At 39.4% G+C, this 20,540-nt stretch overlaps 3 protein-coding genes across 5 annotated transcripts in view; 1 reads left to right on the forward strand and 2 right to left on the reverse strand.

Annotated features, from left to right (window-relative positions):
- Positions 1 to 577: 577 nt before the first annotated feature.
- med29 (mediator complex subunit 29) lies at positions 578 to 2,239 on the forward strand. The gene is made up of 4 exons (XM_042487164.2): positions 578 to 780; positions 943 to 1,001; positions 1,118 to 1,202; positions 1,698 to 2,239. Exons 1-4 carry the CDS (start codon positions 622 to 624, stop codon positions 1,923 to 1,925), a joined length of 531 nt encoding a protein of 176 aa, XP_042343098.2. The 5' UTR covers positions 578 to 621; the 3' UTR covers positions 1,926 to 2,239.
- A 1,098-nt stretch (positions 2,240 to 3,337) lies between these two features.
- mlf1 (myeloid leukemia factor 1) lies at positions 3,338 to 13,852 on the reverse strand. 2 transcript variants are annotated; one of them, XM_042486911.2, is made up of 8 exons: positions 13,415 to 13,852; positions 12,192 to 12,354; positions 8,024 to 8,068; positions 5,884 to 5,967; positions 5,659 to 5,787; positions 5,199 to 5,358; positions 4,590 to 4,734; positions 3,338 to 4,382 (listed from the first exon to the last, which is right to left on the reverse strand). In XM_042486911.2, exons 1-8 carry the CDS (start codon positions 13,459 to 13,461, stop codon positions 4,316 to 4,318), a joined length of 840 nt encoding a protein of 279 aa, XP_042342845.2. In that variant the 5' UTR covers positions 13,462 to 13,852; the 3' UTR covers positions 3,338 to 4,315. The 2 variants fall into 2 exon arrangements, with proteins under 2 accessions (XP_042342845.2, XP_042342846.2); XM_042486912.2 differs by lacking the exon at positions 8,024 to 8,068 and having other exon boundaries at positions 13,415 to 13,834.
- Positions 13,853 to 14,704: 852 nt separating this feature from the next.
- Positions 14,705 to 20,540, reverse strand: part of rsrc1 (arginine/serine-rich coiled-coil 1) — a 138,533-nt gene continuing 132,697 nt past the window's right edge. For both annotated transcript variants that reach the window (XM_042487148.2, XM_088078943.1), the window contains exons 8-10: positions 20,186 to 20,292; positions 17,143 to 17,250; positions 14,705 to 15,152 (exon numbers count right to left, since the gene is read on the reverse strand). In XM_042487148.2, the coding sequence (XP_042343082.1) occupies positions 15,060 to 15,152; positions 17,143 to 17,250; positions 20,186 to 20,292 (308 nt within the window). In that variant the 3' untranslated portion in view covers positions 14,705 to 15,059. The remainder of the gene's footprint in view (positions 15,153 to 17,142; positions 17,251 to 20,185; positions 20,293 to 20,540) is intronic.

Here is a 20,540-nt window from a genome sequence, read left to right on the forward strand (position 1 = left end):
GTGCCTGAATAAGTACAATATTAACTGGTCAAATTGAAAACAGCAATAATAATAATAATAATAAGAATAATAAACTGTATTTATGTTGCACTTAGTAGTACTTTGCACACAAAAAACATGGATAATGAAAAACTGTTTAAAAATTATACAACATGGGATAGAAGAAGTCACACATGATAAAAAGTAAAATAAGTGAAACGAAACAAAAAACAATAAAGAAAGCAATCAGTAAGATATAAGTTAATAAATGCATGTCTTTTATATAAAAATTGGTTTAAATTATTTTATACAGTGTAAAGTATATAATGGATTGATCATAACAGCGTCATCTTTACTGTGATGTGTGATTGTACAACGAAAGCCGTGGTAGTCCCTACATGCATGCAGCACATAAAAAAATGTATTACAAGGGCTAAAACGAATATGTGTGTACAATGTAAATGCTACATAGTAGTAGGCTACAAAGGGGAGTTATTAAGTTATCACAGAAAGAAGGAGGTCGGTGTGTGCACACTGGCTCTCATCTAGACATCTGTGTATTTCGTTAAGACTTTTATTTTGAAAAACACACAAGCCGGATATGTTGTTCTTTTTCCGGTTTATGCGTCGTAGCCGGCCAAGATGGCGTCTCAGCAGCAGCAACCCGGCGGGCCGATGTCGCAGCCCGGACTACAACAGCCTGCTTCATTACAACAACAGCAGCAACTGAGCCAGCAGCAAGACTTTGATCCAGTTCATAGATTTAAGATGCTCATTCCACAGCTGAAGGAGAGTCTGCAGGTAACTGCTCGACATCGCGCTGAAAACAATACCCAAAACACCTGATCACTATAGCTAAAGTTGCTTTAATGAGTACACACTCGAAATACTGTCGTTTCACAAAACAATTTAAAGATCTACAGAAATATATTTAAAATGTATTGCTTTATTTTTTACTTTCAGAATGTGATGAAAATTGCATCCTTGAATTTGGCCCACAACACGACTATTGACAACGGCATGTAAGTTGATTGGTTAGAGGATCTTTACAGCTAAAGTACCGGAGAAAGATGTTTCTGGCAGCACAGATTTGAGGTTTTTAAATGTCTTTTTTTTTTGTTTGTTTCTTCTGCTTCAGCAAAAGCAGTGACACAGCTGTGCAGCGCTTTGACAAAAGCCTAGAGGAGTTTTATGCCCTTTGCGATCAGCTGGAGCTGTGTTTGGTGAGACTTCAACACACACACATTAGGGATTGTACTTAATCAGAGTAGGGGATGGCTGGGGTGTGACTATGTTTTTTTTATGTGTATGTCTTGAGCCCGCCTGATTTGGGAAAATGCCTGACCACCCCTTCACCACAAATACCCAGATTTCGTAGATTCTGGCCATAATAAATTGTGTGATTTCTCAGAATGAATCCAAATCAGAATCTTACACAAACTTTCCACAGTTATTGCATTCACGTTTTGGCTTAGTCAGTTAATTAATCAGTTCTTCTGTACTGTTATTGTTATTGAATATAATAAGAAATATCCATAAATATGTCAGTCAATTTACACAATAATAGAAAAGGTGTCCCTTAAGAAAAAAAGGTTGGGAACTCCAGGTTTCTGTGTTGACTGAGAGCCCAGCTGGTTATCTGTGTGTAACACTCTACATTTACTGTATCCACATTATAAACATAGCACACAAACTCTCGATCTGTCTCCTCTGTGCAGCGGCTGGCATATGAGTGTCTCTCCCAGAGCATCGACAGCGCCAAACATTCACCCAACCTGGTCCCAACAGCCACGAAACCGGACACAGTGCAGACAGAGTCCATGTCTTACGCCCAATACCTCGGCATGATCAAGTCTCAGATCTCCTGTGCCAAAGACATCCACAATGCTTTGCTGGAGTGCTCCAAGAAAATCGCAGGAAAGGGACAAACTCAGGGAATCATGTAGAGCTGGATCAGCACTTTCTACATCTGGGGACATTTTCAAGAAGGATAATGGATTTGATTATTTAGAGCTGTCCCATATTCATAACTCCATCTGGGTTGACATTTATTTCATTTCTCAAGATTCTGTTTATTTGGTTAGAATGTTTGTTTTTTCAAAATGTAAGTTGCTTTTCTTGTAAATGCTGTGTAAATATCCTGGAGAAAAAGTCATGTTCAAAGATGACCAGCAGGTGGTGGCAGAGTTCTAACTGCCAACTCAATATTCACAAGTCTTTTGTAGCGCGTTTGTATTGAATATTAAAACCTTTCTACTGATATTGTTTTGTCATTATTCAAGATGCATAAAGACCTGCTTGTTAAAAGCCAATTTAAGTGCAAGGAGGAAGTTATCATAGAGCATAATTCATAGGAGCAGTCAATTGTGGATGCATATACAGAAGTGACCAGAAAAAGCAAAGAAAATATGCAGCTGAATTTTCTTAAAGCAAAGTCTTACAGAATGATTTTTTTCAACAGTGTAACCGTGCATTGTTTAGTTTGACCGTTTTATCTCATTTTTCTGCGGTAAAGTTCATTTGACACTGGAAAAAGGGAGAAAATGTCAGGGTCAAAATTCACAGAGGTCATAGATTAAAGCATCTACCAATAAAAGCGGTCACATGCATTAATTGATAACCAACTCTTTGTCCTTGAATGATCCTGTAAAACACATGTCTTATTTAGCTACTCTTAAAGCAGCAGTGTTGATAAAAAGGGACAAAAGAATAGAAGCTTAGTAAGACCCTGTGGAATTTAAAGATCAGGGTTTCTGGGTGGATGAGAGGTTATTGAGTGATGGTGAAATCAGTTCACAAAGATCCATGCTTTTATAAGTGCCTTTACAAGTGACTGATTCCTTTGGTTTTTTTTTTCCAAGAGTAAGCTCCCTCCTGCAAAAGTTTGGCCTCTCAGTTAATGTTCAACACCATAAGAGGCTCCTGGAATGGCTCATCTTCCATGTTACATAAACATGCAACTCAGGACATAATGGATCTTTTGAGCTATATATTGGTCCTTGGTCACTTCATATCTGTGTGTTAAAGCAAAGGGATTAATGGAGTCTGATATCCAAGCAAGTGAGAGAGGGAACTCTGGTGAGCTCGCTGCTGTGTAACATCTCACACCAGTCTGAGCTACTGACAAGTGCTTCCATCCAAAAATACTACCGTGGGTCACTACAAAACATGCACAACTAGAGGTTTATCACAATGCACACTCATGCTCATATAGATCCTGTGCAAGCCTACAGTAACGTACAAACAGCATTCATTAACAGGTGTCCAGCATTTATAGATTGAGACTCAAATTTAACTTTTTCCATTCAGTGAATTTAATATGAAACTGGTCTAAGACTGATAAAAATGAAACACTGGATTAATCATCATATTTTCATATTTTTATTACAGACAATAGCCTGCATTGACACATAATTTATCTTTTAGGCTTGAAAAAATATACAAGAACAAAGGTAAAATTATTGAGAATATTCCTGATGTCAAGATATCGTGCCGTGCAGCAGAATTCATCAGATGAAAAACAAGAGAAACCACAGGAACATATAAAAAGGGAAAGGTATTTTTTTTCTTTTTACAAAGATTACAGCAGATAAAATACACATATCCAGAGCATCAGGTGCACCATAATTACATGAAGACAATTTAGACATTGTCTAAGTGCATTAGTGAATTTCCAACTTTCTCAAGGTCACTACATTTTGGTGGTTTTGTTTTATGAAAATGGCACAATGAAAGCATCAGATGGCTTCAAGTTTCCCCTTGTTGAGAAAGATCATTTTTAAGGACTTCTTTGCAACTTTTAGTGTTTTGGGGGGCATATTTTGGTAAATGATTAGACTGCTGGTTTTGCGTGTTCTATAGCGGACACACTACAAATTCCTGATTTCGATGTCTTGCCATCTTTATATTTTCAAACAAACTTTATATTTATATTTTCAAAGTGTGAACTGTTCTTAGAACTTAGATTTACAATATTAACAGTGAATTTGGAAGAGTGATTTTGCCCCATGAGGAAGTAGAATAAATGTCCCCTGTGATGGTGCAGCCATCTTCAGCAGGTTTCAGTTCATATTGTGCAGTTTGCTGTGGAAAATGAGCAGCAGTAATGTGCAACGCAGTCTCCTCGATATTTCAGAATGTGGGTCAAGTTGCTGTTTTCTGATTCTGTCTATATGATGAAACCAGGGTGTGTGTGTGTGTGTGCGTGTGTGTGTGTGTGTGTGTGTGTGTGTGTGTGTGTGTGTGTGTGTGTGTGTGTGTGTGTAAGGGTGTACAGAGCATCAGAGTGTACTGTAAGATGCTTAAAAGACTTTAATAGCTTCACAAACTGATGTTTTCACTGATTTGTTGAGCTTGAGCCTTCCATGCTGCGTTTACCCTCAGCCTTGCCCTTTAATTGGTCCCTGTGGAAAACACAAAATACAGTAAATAATCCCAATTTTCAATGCAAAATTTACTGAAGAATCATAACATAATCACAATATACTTAACAAAGCATACTGTATGTGTCTGCTATCAGCATCTCCCTCTTGTTGGTCATTTGATCCTGACCTGCAGATTCTGGCCTGTCTTCAACACCACACGGAGTCTAATGAGCATGTCATACTGACCTGTGCTCCTGCTCAGGTCCGGTTAGGGCTGCTCGATGAACACCGTGGGTTAGCGCACGGGGTTCCCGCAGACGAGACATGGGGCCACACGGCCGAAACTTGGACACCTCCTGCTGCCACTCTTCGTCAAAAGACTGTGCTTCAGCTGGGGACAGAGGATCAGCATCATGTTAGGGAATATTCTGTCTCAGAACTGATTCAAATTCAAAAAAATGTATTTGTCCCAAGGGGCAATTTGCAGAGGCATGTAGATTTGGTTACACAATATAGGAAATTAAAAAAAAAAACATACTCAAAAATGCAAGAAAAGCTGCACACATTATAATCCAAGTATAATACATGACTAACAATAAGATGATGACAACAGCTGAGAAATATGTGGACTGTGGTACTTGTGTACTTTATTTATTATAACAAAAATGAATGATCTGACCATATATTTACTCTTTATCTATCACCGTAATGGCCTTGTGATTTTAATATTATGAATCATGGTAAATAATGCAATAAAAACAAGAACTATCTCTAACCTAGCTCCTTCATGCAGTTGAAGTTGATATAGAAACAAAATTCAGGGAGTAAATGCACAATAAAAGCAATTTGACATACATTCATCCATATTCTGAAAGTCCTGGTTGAACTCCTTCTCTCCTGTTTTCTTGTTGTATTTCTTCTCAACAACATGTCCCCTGTCTTGAATGTGATGACCAATGGACATCTGCTCCAGACCACTTTCAGAGTCTTTAACAGCTTTCCGGGTCTCCTTGATCTGTTGATAGATCATTATTAAACCCATCAGACACATATGCTAGTCTATGAAAAAGTGCATGAATTACAGCAATCAACAATGTTTATTGTTCATTTAAAACGGCCTATTCCAGGTATTGTGCCCCAGTGCCCTGATATTGTGTATGATCACCAAAATGATTTCTGCAAACCTAATAGAAAAGAGCCATAATTTTCCACTGTGAGAACGGTTTGTTTGCGAGCAGTCTCCAACAGATTAACAAACTAAACTGTGGTTTGATGTACCATATGTGACACAGTAACACATCTGATGGGAACTTACCCCTCCAGGGGCATGGCGTGTCGATGAGCTTGCCTGGAAGACCTTGGGAGGCTCATTTCCAACCTTTGAATATGTCATGACTGATGAGGAGCTGAATGAGTGGGTGTTTGAATCTGTGGACATGTTCTCCTGAATCCAGCAAACACACAGTTAGTTACGGCTCATGTACCACAATTTTCTACAAACACAGCAAAACAAAAGAGAACACCAAATCATTAAACTCACAAAGTTTCTGTGCATCTCCTCCATCCTGTTTTTCATGTTGGCCATCATGTTGTCAAACATGCCGAATGGATTCCTCATCAAATCCTGTACCGGCACAAAAGGAAAAGAACAGAAGAATTGAATTGAACAGCACATATGCCAAGCCATTGCTTGGCATTATCAGCTCATAAACAGCTCCATGATGTGTACAAACATACACGGAAAGAGTACAGTGGGCTAAATGTGTCCTACATGTGTGCCATCTGGTACACTGTAACCAGGACATTCACATTTTATCACCTCACCATATGTGACATACTAACATTTATTGTAAGACTACAAAAACCCAGTTCAGCATGCAAATTTCATGTCTTTATTTAGAATTTAAAGGTGGCCAACATTAACTGAAACCTAACCATGATGTCAATAATAAGATTTGTTTGAAAAGTACTGTGTTAAATGCAATATCTTGACTGATTGTTTGGCTTTATTGCAAGACATTTGACAAATAATATCATCTGGAAAAATCTTGCTTTTAATGCTTCTTGAAATCTGTGCAAACTATATTGTTTAAATTTAGAAAGCACATTTTAATCACTATGCATGTTCAAATTTATTTCCCTATTAAATGAATAAATGAAGTTTTTGTAGGTCACAGTTGAAGAACCATCTTTGGAGTCAGGGGAAACCCTGTGCACCACTCAAGTCAGTCATGCATGTTGGCTTAAGATGCCATCAATCACCATGTATGCAAAATTGTGTCAGATTAGATATTAAATATTTTGTAAGGGTGTAGCCACAAGAAAGGCACGCGGGAAGACACTGCAGATCACTACGGTTTCATTTTTATGACGTAAAAGCAGCTGAAGAGATCATCTTTATCTTTTCAAAGGAACAAGTGTAAAGATGTTGCAGTTAAGAGCAGCACATGTTAGATTTGCAAACCTCAGAAAGCATCTCACCAGTCATTCCATATACTGGTCAAAGTGTTTCCACAAGAATTGTCTTTAAGTGTATGTGAATGTATGTGCTTTGTAGAGGGGGATGTAATGACCGGTTAGTTTTTGAGCTGCATTCGAAAGATTCCCTAAATTCTGAAAATTACTTGTTTCTCTTGTCAGAAATTTGCATTAATCTAAGCTATTTGTTTCACAGTTAAACTTGATGCCCTATTATATAAATACAGTATGTGGAACGGGCAAAAATCCTATGCTGGCCTGACAGTACACTGTGCAATAACACGTCTGACAAGTCTAGCACCTATAAAAAATATCCATGTGTAACGACTGGTCCATTATCCCAGTGGTTGTCAACTAGGGGTCCAGCGACCTCCAGGGGTCCTCGAGGGAGTTTTGGATGGTCCACAGAAAACTGGGGGATAATCTATATTCACTATATTCACTATTTAATTCAATATTGAAGTAAGTCCAATGTAAGTAAGAGTCATAAGAGTGACTACTGAGATCATAGGTTTCACGTTGTCTTTGGTTATTGTCTTAGCTGTACTTGACAACTATAGAGTTTGGTCTTAATCAGGTCTAACAACCAAAATCTTTTCAGATGGAGGTGCATGAAGCAAAATCTTATAAAATGAGGCTCTGTGATCTAATTTGTATCAATTTAGGGGTCCTAGACACAAAAATTCTCCCATTTAGGCGGACATATGAAAAGCTATTGTGCGCAAGCTACTGTTTGTTTTATTTGGATTCCTTTAGCAAACTGAAAAACACTCTACACATTGTGGTGAAAACATCAGCTTTAGTGACTTGACTTAATGTTGGATGTTGTGTGTGGGTGTTCTCTTTTCCGAAATTAATGACTATGTAATCAATACATTTTCCAACTAATATAAGTAACTTACCACTTCACCCTTAATGTCTATGGAGAGATGAACATTTAGCATATACTACACTCTATTTTCTTCATAGTCAGAGCATTTCCATACACTCTGGTTACTTGCTTCTGCAATAGTGTACTTTTACAGCCTGCACATGGCATGATGGTGTAATTTTTTGTGAAGTCAAAGGAAACACTGTGACCATTTTACTGACAACTAAGCATTGAGCACAGTCAGTTATAGAGTCAAAGCATGCACTTGGCCAGTATTTAAATTAGAAAATCGTATGATGGTGCAGTTGAACAGCAAATCTACGATACTAACCGTGCTGTCAATACTGCCAAAGGGAAACAGTGAGCGGCTCATATCCTGAGGATCCACACAATATTATTTTAGCAACATATCATAGCACTGTATTTGTATAGCATGTTACACACACACACACACACACACACACACACACACACACACACACACAAATGTAGACTTTTTGCATCTTTGCAGAGGTTGTTGTCCATAAGCTGTTAGGTTGTCTTACATCGGTCACTAAGCCCTTGACACAGCTACACAGAGTTCTCCCCACAGCCTTAAGCACAACCCTTCAAGGCCATGAACCTCCTGGGAGTGAGGAGGGAGCAGCTCGCAGCCTTCAGTCAGACCCTGTGTTCTCTGGGCCAAAACCGCAGGTGTTTATGACCCTGCAGCCCTGGATAAGCATCTCAACAGCCATCGCTATGCGGGTGTGTGTATTTTCTGGGGGTGTGATGCACGGGGGTATTGTGCGTAATCAGTGGGGTGTTGAATGACTTGTGTTCCATGTGTAATTGGGTCGCATTGCCAGAGATTAGCGTGGGTTTAACACTGAAACTGAGCTTCATTCTAGGAAGGCTGGACAGACCAGTCAGGACAGGGATCTATCAGGGGGCAAAGAGTCCAAGGCTGCTCTCTCAGCTCTTTTCAAATGTCAAGCTGATGTAAAACGCCCCTGACCAGTATCTATGAAGCCTCACTGCCAATTTTATCCCAGAGTGGCATCTATGAACTAATAAATGCCAGTTACATATCTGCAAGCATTATATTTAGATCAGGGTTGAGCAGAGGGGAGACTGAGGGTGCAAGATAAGGAACGTAGACCCAGTGGTCTTTAACACATTATTTTAGGCTGTCTGGACTACTGCAGATTGACATGCTCTTTTCTATCTCTCTCAATCTGATATTGAACTGCCACTGTGCACTCGGCAGGCTGCTCCAGGGAAAGCTATGCGTTACACCACAGGGGACATGTGCTGTAGATATGATTCAGACTTGAAAGAAAAAGTGAGGGTGTGTGCTGCAAATGGGAAGTGGTGCATCATCAGGGGAATTAGAGGCCTTTTGCTATATGTGGTCTCTTAGAACAAGAAGACCACAGAGAAGATACGGAGGCACTGAATCAGATTGTGGTGACTCATGTTTCAAAGATGATGTAGGTGAATAAGGGGTGTCGGAACTGCTTAATTTCCCATTGCCAGAGCTGGAAGAAAACCTGATTTGACCTTGAGCTCACCTGGCAGCAAAATAAGGAAATATTCAGTTTTCATCAGCAGTAACTTAACAGACTCCTCTACAGCTGGAAGCAAATATGAAACAGTAAAATAAAGTTGGTAACTGAAAACAGGGATTAATTTATATGGAATATATATTGTACGTGAAAAAAAAACAAATAAAATGTTGTAAATATAAATAAATTTAGGGATGCATGAGAGAAACTCCACACTAAAGATATTCCTGTTAGACGCTACAAAAGTACTGAGAGTTGCACACACAGGGACATTAAGAAATGCCTTCTTCTCTGGGCTCCTGCACAGCCAAAGGTGAGTGGAGTCTCCCAGCACGCACACTTGTTTCAGGGGAAGAAGGCGGGATGTCGGTTGTTGGCTGCAGGCGGTTACCCACTAAGTGCCCTTTGGGCCCTACTACAGAGAAGGTTCATCTCTGGCGCAGTTTGGCAGGGCTCAGCATGTTAAAACTGACAATGGATGTGCAAATCGGTTTGACCTGACATGTCCAAAAGTGCCAATGGCAGAGTGACCACCCCATATAGGTTGAGGCCTCTGCAGCAGTCTGTGTTTTCAACTCCAACACGCTCCCCTTTGCTGCATGTTCCCCCTCAGTCCTACCACTTTCTTGTCTCTCTCCAGCTACACTATAATAAAGGCTGAGGCCCTAAAAATAATCTTTTTTTAATTAGTTTATTTTTTTAAATGATATCACCTGTATCTTATCAAATCACCCCATTTACCCAGCCCTGGCACCACCAGTCATACTCAATAAAAAACACACAATCAAAGAAAGTAACTTAAAATGATGCTTGATTGTCATTCAACAGTGCTTTTTTAAACAAGTGCCCTGATGAATGAGTGCTTTGAAAGGTGATATGAACAAGGTAGTGGATACTGGCAAGTCATTGGGAAATGTGAGAGTTACAGCAGCCTTGGAAAATAAGACGGGTCTTGTTTTCCCACTGGGAATCTAATCCTTAGCAAGTAGAGGTACAAGCCCCGGGGCAGAATGTGGCCAATGTGTGTGTGTGCAGTTCCATGTGTTTACATGCCAGCGTGTCCGTGTATTTTGTGTTTTAGTACTGTATGTGTGTGTTTATGTATGTATTTTTGTGGGCACATTTGTGCCTGTGATACTGGGGAGCGGTATGAGCGTGAGCTGTCTGTCATCTAGCTGCTAATGCACCAACACTGCCAAAGCACGTTCTGCCAAACAGATGGACCAAAAGAGCAACAATGAAAAAAACAGAGTGTCCATGACATCCGCACACAAGCCTTTCCAAAGCCAACAACACAGCACCAGAGCTTCGGCCCTCTGACCACTACTGGGCACAACAAGACTGCTCCTCATCTTCAGATAAATAAGTGTGTGTGGGAGTTAGAGAGCAGAGCTGTGTGATAAAAACTGTGGATCCTTATGGTAATTTCAGTTAACCTTAATTCCATGTGTCGTACCGGACCGTAGGTATTCTGTTTATTAATCATGACAATCAACAACACAGTCTAAGGATCGAGAGGCGACAGAAACCTTTATTTTTCAAACCACAAATCCCACACCTGCGTCTCTTCTCCTAATTTCTTTTTATAAATCAAGAAAAAAAAGATGCTTTCACATGGTCCTTCTCCATACCACAGTGAGCGTATGAATGATTATTTTGCTAACTGCTATGGCTGCAACTTGAGATCAGACTCAGCAGAACTCTTACCCCTTATCATATCATGATGTTCTTAAAAAAGAAAGGGCTGAGATACTGCACTTTCTTATTCAAAAGTAAACAATATCTTGTTAACAACTAATGGGCAAGTCAAATAACATTTGAAACACATACAGAAACAGTATATTACTCCTAATATTAGATTAAATAATTTGTTTGGATTGACATTTTGCAGTGTAGCTCCATTTCATCCACTGTCACTGAGGTCATTAGTCGAGCATTCAGTGCCCCTCCTCAGCTGGCATTAGCTAGGTAATGGCATGATGCTAATAAAGAGAAAGCAGGCTGCTGGCTATTGAGGCTACACTTCTGATGAAAGTCATTATCAAGGATAAATATACAGGCTCTCATGAGGTAGTAGGATTAAAACAGGTGTCGGGGGCTAAATTTGAATTAGCAGGGATATAAGCAGCACAGGGGTTGATATGGGAAAGGTGAATGGGTGCAAATCACGGCAGATGAGAGCTATCCCGATGCCTGTCTTTATAATGTTTGCTGCACAAATAACACAATTATTTATAAAGCTATTATTACAACCACAGGTTTCACAGCTCTCTCCTTAGCTAATGTAACAGAGGTGTATGAAATCATAGATTTAAGGGAGAGCTGTTATATTTAAAGATAAACTACATTTTCAGCCAACATCACAACTGGGCCAACTTTAATGATATCAAAATAAAGTGTTATTTTCAGCAGCTCATCTCAGCACAGCAAAGCAGAATTCTCTGGGGTGCTATTGGTTTGAGTGTTAAAGAAGTCTGTGCGTGTATTTGCAAGAAAGCAGTATGTCAGTGGAACAATGCACTATAAATAGGGCTCCTCGGGGCTAGATATAACTGTCCAGAGAGGCCAAGGGGGTTGCCCTTCTACTAAACCAGAGACTCACATGGCCTCATACCTCAGTGAGTGGTGCTCCAGTTACGCTGCCAGTGGCCAGCTTCCACTATAACCTTAGTAAACTTAGCACTTCCTCCAAACACTAATCTTATGTGCTTATATGCCTATGAACAGTGGACGGGGGGGGGGGGTCATGAGGCCTAATTGTATGAGCGAAGTACTGAAGCTTCACCCTTCGTCCTACATAGACCCATATGACATGTATATAGGTTAGTTAGTCATGTGCCTGTAGATAGTTTAATACACTGGGTTGAGCTTTATTGCCTGTTACTTGAGTCCACAAATAGACAAATCACTCATAACTGTAAGAGGACTGCTTCTTAAAATGCATGTTCTCACCCTGTGGTCATCCCTCAGTGCCAGAGATGAGCTTGGATGTTCTGCAAAGTCATGACCACGATTTCTTCCGTCCATAATACTGGGCATTACGGGCCCGCCGTATGGCTCAGAGAAGCTTCGCATCATCTGCCTCATATGTTCCCTGTGAGCCCGAAATGGATCCCTGTGGAAAACGAAGAGGAGGTAAAGAAAGGGTGAACTTCAACTTTCACTAAGGAATTTAGTGCAAGTCTGTATTAGGACTGATAGGTTTCCTGGAGAGCAAAAAACAAAACAAAACTTAGAGCCCATTACAGATGCATGCTGTGTGATGAACACAATACACTGAAATATTGATAAAATAATAGCAGTCTCTCTTATACTCACCTCAAAGGGTGTCAACACTAGAACAGCAGGTGTTAACTTGTGCAATAAGTTGTAAGCGACGGTTACAAACTGTGCAGTTATTGAATAAGATCTATTACTAATGACTTTCTCTCCATTGTACTGGAAATAAAAAAATAGTAAATTTTATTTTTATTCATCTAATGCTCAAACCGTAACTACTTGATGTTACTTAATAATAATAATAATAATAATAATAATAATGATATAAATAAACGTTTATATATATATATATATATATATATATATATATATATATATATATATATATATATATATATATATATATATATATATATATATAAGAAAAATAAATAAAGAAATCAGAGTCTGTGTTCCCTGTCACAGCAGCTGGTGCTAGGCAACAGCTCCATTGAATAGAAACGTTAACAGAAATGGCTAATGTAACGTTAGCCTGACATTACATGTGATGTTAAAAATTCAGTTACAATGAAACAACTCGGCTGAAATTCATTATTGCAACTATTAAATTAGCTAAATTAGCTCATTGCAGTTTCAGTATAAATGGAATTAAAAGTGGGACTATATTTAATATCTGCTATAGCAACTCACCCGTTAATTTATTTACCGTTAGCTTGCACGGTTACATTATTAACGTTAGCTTGTGGGCATTAGGAGTGGGAGTTAATGCATGGGCTTTCTATGAACAATAGTGTGTATTCTTACATTTCAAAAGCCATTTATCCCCGTGTTAAACGTCCTTTTAGCTTTACTTAAGTATTAGTTGAGAGCATTGTGAGAATAACCTACAAAGGATTTGAACAATAACAGGTGAATAAGCATTTTAATATATTTAATACAAAAGTTAAACTACTCACGAGAAGAACGGATCCTCGTCAAACTCCCTGCGATTACTGTTGAACATTTCCAGGGATTTTGGAGCTGTAAACAAAAAACGGAGATGAAGAGTTTCAAAATAATCCGCTCCGCCACAGGTGTCCCAGCTTCACCGCTCCGCGAGCCTCAGTAATGTTACCATGGAGGCGGTGGTGAGACCCAAACTCACTCTGACAGCTGCCACGTGATGCGAACCCGAGCCTCGGACTGGCTGGTTATTCACAGCTTTCGATGTTGTGGGTGGCTGCCATGGCAACGGCACTCCATAAACGTCTTAATAAAGATTGAAATTTTCGTATCATGCTTTTGTGTATTACAAAATTAGCCGCGGAGGCTGTGAAACCCCTTCGGAGCTAGTTGTTCCAATTTAAAATTGTATTGTCAATATTAAGGGTTGTTAAGGTGACGAAATCACAAGGCAACTCTCTAGGATTAAATAAGGGACTGTGCTTTATCTTTTCAGAGTAGGGGGGTGGGACTATTTCTAACAATTAATAATTGGATTAATGTTCCTCCCCTAAGCCAAATTAAAAAACTTAACTCACTCCCCAGTGCATAAAGTATGATTTATGCCAGCCCCATTTTGCACCCCTCCTCTCTCATAAATAATGAACCGTGCCTCACTTGACTTTATTTGTTTCTAACATGAGTCTTGGTTTGGTAAGAGCAAGGTGTGGAGATGTTTTAGACAGCCAGTTAACACATGTGAGGAACACATGCACACAAAAACAAGGTATTCCAAGCAAGCACTAACACAGCAAAGCTTACTTTGTGTGCTTGCCTTAGCAAGTCACTCTGTACATTCTCATTTATTACTTCATTACAACACTGACTATTTGGGACGTACGGGAGTGACACAACTCTGACTATTTGGGGGGTATGGGAGCGACACACAGTGTTCCAGACTGTGTATAGATTTACCATCTGGCTGTTCCACAAATAGGCCTGGGTATGGACTCTACACTGCCTTGAATCCAAATTTGCGACACAACATTGTATAAACAAACATTAATCACCAAATGGTATATTTAAGAGGAGAGTACAGGTTAAGGGCAGATGAGAGGATGTTTATTCCACTCTTTTTCTCAATTCTGATACAGACCAAAGAGATAAGGTGACCCAAGGCTGAGTCAGGCTACTTTTAAAGAGCTGCTGGATGACAGGGTGACTCATCCATCTGTATCTATCTGTAGATACTGCTGCCACCTTAAACAACAACTGTCATAAGTTAGGTAAATCTTCATAATTTACCCACAAAAGCACAAAGGCAGTTTTCACTCAAAAACAAATCACATCTATCTTTATTTACTGAGTTGATAACAAAAACAAAATATATCAAACGCTACATCTATATGGTCATCATCTTATCTGACTGAAAAATCCTTCCTTAATTAAAAATGAATGAAGCCAAATTAAAAACAGCATATCTTTTAATTGAATTACATTAACATTAGTAAAATAAGCACATCAGGACCAAAAACTGTTGTTTGCTTGACTTTCCACAATTTTTTTGCAATAGGAAGGAGAAATTAGGGGAAGGATAAGTAACAAACATTGTGATATCCTAAAACGAGACAGACTGAAACACAGTAAAAGCAGCTTAAACTGAGGATCTTCTGATGTCCATCAGGTCACAGGGCTTCCCATGAGCCTCTCCTGTCGCAGCGAGATCAATCTCTTGTGCCACAGCTCTTCTGCCTTGTCCTTGTCCATGAACAACTGCAGGTCAGTGTAGTGTAGAGAAGACATGTTTGTAAGAGGACAAATGTAAATATAGTGACAGACTGTAGTTTAGACTGTCGTTTAGTTAGACATCAGGCCCTGCATTCAAAAACCATTGCCAAAAAAAACCGAAAACATAAAAACAGCCATAGAGAGACAGAAATCTCATCAGAACAAGCCATGATTATCACAATAATGTGATTCTAAATGACAGCGCATTGCATTAAGGAGTGGAAAAAGTGAGTCTACTGAATAAAAACTGTATTTCTGGCATGTAAAATTATTAAATCTAAATCTTAGAATTAAGAGAACTGATTGTTTGGTCTTTGAAAGATGAAAAAATGTCCACAATATTTTTATTAAATGTCTTGTTTTGCATTAATCCAAGGAACCTGAAAGCATAAAATGTTTGGCATTTTTTGCCTGCAAAGTGACTTAAACATCTAATTAACTATCAAAATATTATTATTACAACTAGCTGGAAGCCAGTTCTTAATATATTTGTGATCTTTGTCTTTGTAGCCCTCTGAAGGCAAATGTGTATGTTTTTTAAAATTCCCCAATTATAGGAATACACACAATGTCAACGCATGCTTAGACTGTATCTATTAATTTTTTATCTATACAGTCTTCTCTGGCACTTCAGTCATTATTACCTAACAGAAATGAATGAGATATGTTTCCTGGTAAGTTCTAGTAAGTTGTCAGTACTGCCCATTGACACCCATGTGACCTCAGGGTGGAGCTCTGAGTCACCGTGATGACGCTCTGATACAGGAGCTAAGGCTTGTGGTATCTTATGTGTCTTATTAGTCTTTCCCCTGTCTGTGCATGTCAAGTGCAGGAGGAAAAAACTTTAATAACATTTAACTTATCTGGCTCTGTGGGCCTTAAAGTGTGTTGACAGAAAAAGCCTACGCACATGTATTCATCGCAGTACATAATATTGATTGTACGGGGGCTATAAAACTGCTGCTGCAAGTGTCTGATGAATGAAGGCATCTGTTTATTAGGAAGTAACATAATGACTATGAGACTGAGAGGCGAGGTACATTTCTGTATTCACTTGTGTGTGTGTGTGTGTGTGTGTGTGTGTGTGTGTGTGTGTGTGTGTGTTTGTGCGAGGGTGAGAGATAATGTTGACATGCTGGCTATGTGTAAATATTGTATATCGATGTGATGATATGTGTCTAATATTATGCAGATTGCGGTGCAGCCCCAGCCACGTCAATCCTTCATTCCTAACCTACGCTGCTTACAGCGGCTCGGCATGTTATCTGTGTGTTAGATTCAACACCAGCGAGTTCTTGTCTGTCGGCCTTGCACTGGTGTCACAGTGCTAATGAGGCTGTGTGTGTGGGATGACAGTATCTGGGCTGGGCTAATGGGACTCATCTGTTCTAATTGGAAGCAGAACTGGAGCTGAAGCTGAGGCCGGGGCCCGCCTGGGGCATATTGCTACCATACATCAGCCTGTCTGAGGGTGTGTATGTGTGTGCATTTGAGCTGGCGGGCGGTGTGTGTGTATTTGAGGAGGTTATCTGCATACGTCAGGGCATAACTTAGTTTCCCCCAGTGGAGATAGATGACTGGGAAGCCCCAGGGAGCGTTATTGGAGTTTAAAGTTTTCCTTCTCGTTTTTCATCATTGGTCTGCAGGCAGGGGAGGGGGGTGATGTTAGGAGGCTATAATCTACTATACTGCAGTGTCCTATGCAATACGAGGCTCAGTATCAGAAAATGCAGGAATGGCGTAAATAGTGGTGTTGGTGTTAGCAGCAGCAGTATATATTTTTTTTTAAAGTTTTCAGAGTTTGTCCATCAAAGGCAAGCACCACACTTATAAAGATAAGATGGTACCCAAAGATAAAATGACAAGCAGCAACATCAACTTTAGCTGAGGATTGGGAGTTGTTCATTGGATCAGAGGATGATGAGAAGACTGCAGTAAAGCTAACAGTGAAAGGGTTTGCCAGAACAGAACTTACACTTGGATGGGCGAGTGTGTCACTGTCATTGTACACTATGGAAACTGGAAAAGTGACGTCCTGAGAATACGTGCTCCCTGACCCCTGCTTCACCTCAGCTGGCTCAGTCTGCACTCAGCGAACACACAAAACACACAAAAATATGTCACCATAAAATCAGCATGGTCAAACATCTAAATAGACTTTAGAGTACAAAAACACACACTGATAGAGAAACAGGATTAAACTGAAGAATATAAAGGGTAGATGAAACATATTTTGAAAAAGCAACAAAATACTTACAGGTATTCTACACAAAACTTTTGGGATAGTGTTTGTTAACAAGCTTGCCAGCAAAAGTTAAAGTGAAAGCCAAACCCAGATTTACTCTTGTTTGGCATTTCCAGGGCAGTTTCTCTTGGATCCCTGCTGCTCACAGCCAGGCACCTGAGGCCTTAACCTCAGTTGAGCGCTGTGGGGATACTCACCCTTAAACATCCCGAACACAGAAAATAAGAAAAAGCAGGCAGAGGGCAGTCTCTGCAGAAACAAAGGCTGCCACACAGCGGTTTGTAAGTGATGACTGAAAGCAATTCTGTATATTGTCTATACGTTTTTTTTTTTTGTTTTTTTTTTTTTAGGAAAATCCTACATGGTATATCTTTTATCTATTAGTATATATTAGTCAAAGCAACAACAGTATTATCAAATACACACAATTGCTCCACAGTGCAAAATGAAAAAGAGGCACTACACATGGCAAAATGTGTGAATAAATTGCAAAAAGCTCCAGAAAGAAACAAGAACAGCAACAAAAAGTATTTAACATTGGAAAACATTTTCTTAACAAAACTGTAATTTACTATGTCTTTTAGCACATGGATTGCATCATTTCCTGTTGGTGACAAAGCATTAAAATCTGTAGATTCATGCACACTAAAACTGAAAAATATATCATAGAGACTGGTATGTATTACATACATGAAGTAAAGAATTAAGACAGAAAATAATTGTGAGTTGCAACAAGACATTTGTCCAGCAGATGGCAGAGAAAGTCTGGCTCATGTGAAAAGCTTCTAGAAACCAGTGTATTGATAGAAATCAGCTTGTATCCTGAATCTAGTTTTATTTTCTCACTTGACTCATCTATCTGTGTATGGTGTGTGTTTCTCCCCTGATAATCTCAACCTTATATTTCCTACAACTGAGTCTTAATTGTGCTACACCAGCATCTGCAGTGTGAGCAGGCTTGTGTAAATATTCAGCTCGCCTGTTCAGCTGTGTCACTTTTTGTTACAGTTAAAGCCAAAGGAAATGTATAGTCCCCTTCTTTACGACTATAAAGGGCTCAAAGTAAGGACGAAGGTTCTCAGTCCCCCCCACACTGCCATCTGCAGAGTCCAAGCTGATGGAAGAAAATGTGATATTCAGACGTGATTCTTCCTCCATCCCTAGAGGTATTACTTTAAAATATAATAAGCCCCACATTTGGAAAGATGGCCTGTTCTCCTTGTTGTACTTGATAAAGAAGAAATATCAAAATGAACACTTTGCCAAGTCCATTCATGTTTCAAACACTCCTAAAACCAGCCCCGGAGCAAATGTTTACCCAGTTGGAAAGATCTATTTAAAATTCATTTGGCAGGATACAAAAAGTAACCGAGATGGAAAACACACTGGCTAATAAGTATGTTGATGTGCCAAACACACAATTCTTGGTAATAATATGCTGAATATACGTTTTTAATGAATGCAGCTTGCTTGAAATAGTAAAAAAAAAAATCGTAACAGATATGCTGTAGCAGATATCAAAGGTTTCACTGGGTTCTCCTCATTAACAGTGGTTTAAAAAATCATTAATGGTCACAACTGCTAGCTGAATGGTTTGCACTTCTAAAACCAAACTTTATCTTAAATAAATACGTTACAGGCATGTATTTTGCACTGTAACACGTTCAAATATGTGTCAGCTATATTCTGATATTTTGGTGACATATGTTTAATTAATTATCGTTTTTAATAAATAACAAATATCCCAAAAATATCTACTATAGAGTTGCCAAATAATGTTTAAATGTGCAGTATATTCAGCCATTATTCTCTTCATTGCAGCCAAGTAGCTAAAAGACCCATAAAGACTATGAAATCTTACCAACTAAGGATGAATCGTCTGGATATCTTAAGTATTATTTGACTAATAATGAGGACGACACCCAAGAGATTAATGTGAAAATCAATGAAGAGCTGTAATAAAAAGAATGTGTAAACTTGTATTTGTATTTCATTAAAGGACTTCTGTTCTCAAAAAGCAACTGATTAAAATACTGCATCCCTTTCTATGAGCTTCAAATTATTATTTTTCTTTAGAATCTGTAGAAAATACATTTGTCTACATGTTTTTTTAAAGGTGTTTTAACTGCAGGAAACTAACTTTACGCACATGTGACAACAGTTCTGTCATATGGACCTGAACAGTGAAAGCTATGACCTAGCTGGAGTTTAACATTGTGAAGTTTCAGGTTCAATATGTGAACGTGGCATTACACTCTTTAGCAGGGAAGACAGAGGCGGCATGTGCAGTCTGTGCAGTCCAAGCTGCAGCTACATCGGTTAGGACCTTTGTCAGACTCACCTGGATCTGGTCTAAAAGTCTGCGCGGGTTCACTGTCACATGTTGTCGCCTATCTTTTCAAAACAGCCATGAGCCCCAACAAATCTAATTCCTGCTCCTTTAGAGACAGGGACATTTCAATAATGACTTCTGTGGTTTTGTCTGCATCTGCACAACCAGAGGGGGGAGAGAGAGACAGAGAGAGGAAGACAGAGGATGGCTGTTGCCTGCTGTGGCTTTTGTGTGGGTGCTACCGCTTTGGAGGCGGCGAACACTGGAGCGTCTGATGAAACCGTCTCAGGTCGGAACAAACGGCGTTGAATGAATGTTTGATTTGGTCTGGGCTGTCTCTGGACAGACGGCACAGCGTTGCAGAGAGGGAAATTCAATAAGAGTCAGAGTGAAAAGATGGAGAGAGTGAGGGGTTGGGAGAGAAAGAGGGACAGAACGCACCTTTATATCATCCCTGGATGATTTGAAAGCCTGAGGAACAAAGGAATCACTCTCGATGGCCTCGATGTCCTTTATCCTTCGCACTTGCTCCTCCAGAGAAGTTCCCTCTGAAACACATGTTACACAGAAGAGAGGCTGTGAACAAAAGCGTGCACACATGTCTGGAAACACGCACACACACACACATGTACACAGACACACAGAAGCCATCTCTTGTCATTTTCTGAAAGGCACCAGATTTCATTTGGACTGGGCTTACTTGATTGTATGTTATCTCTCTGTATAATGCTCCTTGACACATACAATATAAAATACCAGATATTATCCTATTTTAATCTCCACAAAAAAGGACTCT

The sequence above is a fragment of the Plectropomus leopardus genome, chromosome 6, assembly GCF_026936395.1.
Source record: "Plectropomus leopardus strain MGB_pleo_1.0 chromosome 6, ASM2693639v1, whole genome shotgun sequence".
Classification (NCBI taxonomy): domain Eukaryota; kingdom Metazoa; phylum Chordata; class Actinopteri; order Perciformes; family Serranidae; genus Plectropomus; species Plectropomus leopardus.

Coding starts and splice junctions, on each gene's coding strand:
- med29 (XM_042487164.2), top strand. CDS start 622: ATGGCGTCTCAGCAGCAGCAACCCGGCGGGCCGATGTCGCAGCCCGGA. Junction 781..942: donor AGCTGAAGGAGAGTCTGCAG/GTAACTGCTCGA, acceptor TTTTACTTTCAG/AATGTGATGAAAATTGCATC. Junction 1,203..1,697: donor ATCAGCTGGAGCTGTGTTTG/GTGAGACTTCAA, acceptor TCCTCTGTGCAG/CGGCTGGCATATGAGTGTCT.
- mlf1 (XM_042486911.2), bottom strand. CDS start 13,461: ATGTTCAACAGTAATCGCAGGGAGTTTGACGAGGATCCGTTCTTCTC. Junction 5,788..5,883: donor AGGAGATGCACAGAAACTTT/GTGAGTTTAATG, acceptor TGCTGGATTCAG/GAGAACATGTCCACAGATTC. Junction 5,359..5,658: donor CACGCCATGCCCCTGGAGGG/GTAAGTTCCCAT, acceptor ATCTATCAACAG/ATCAAGGAGACCCGGAAAGC.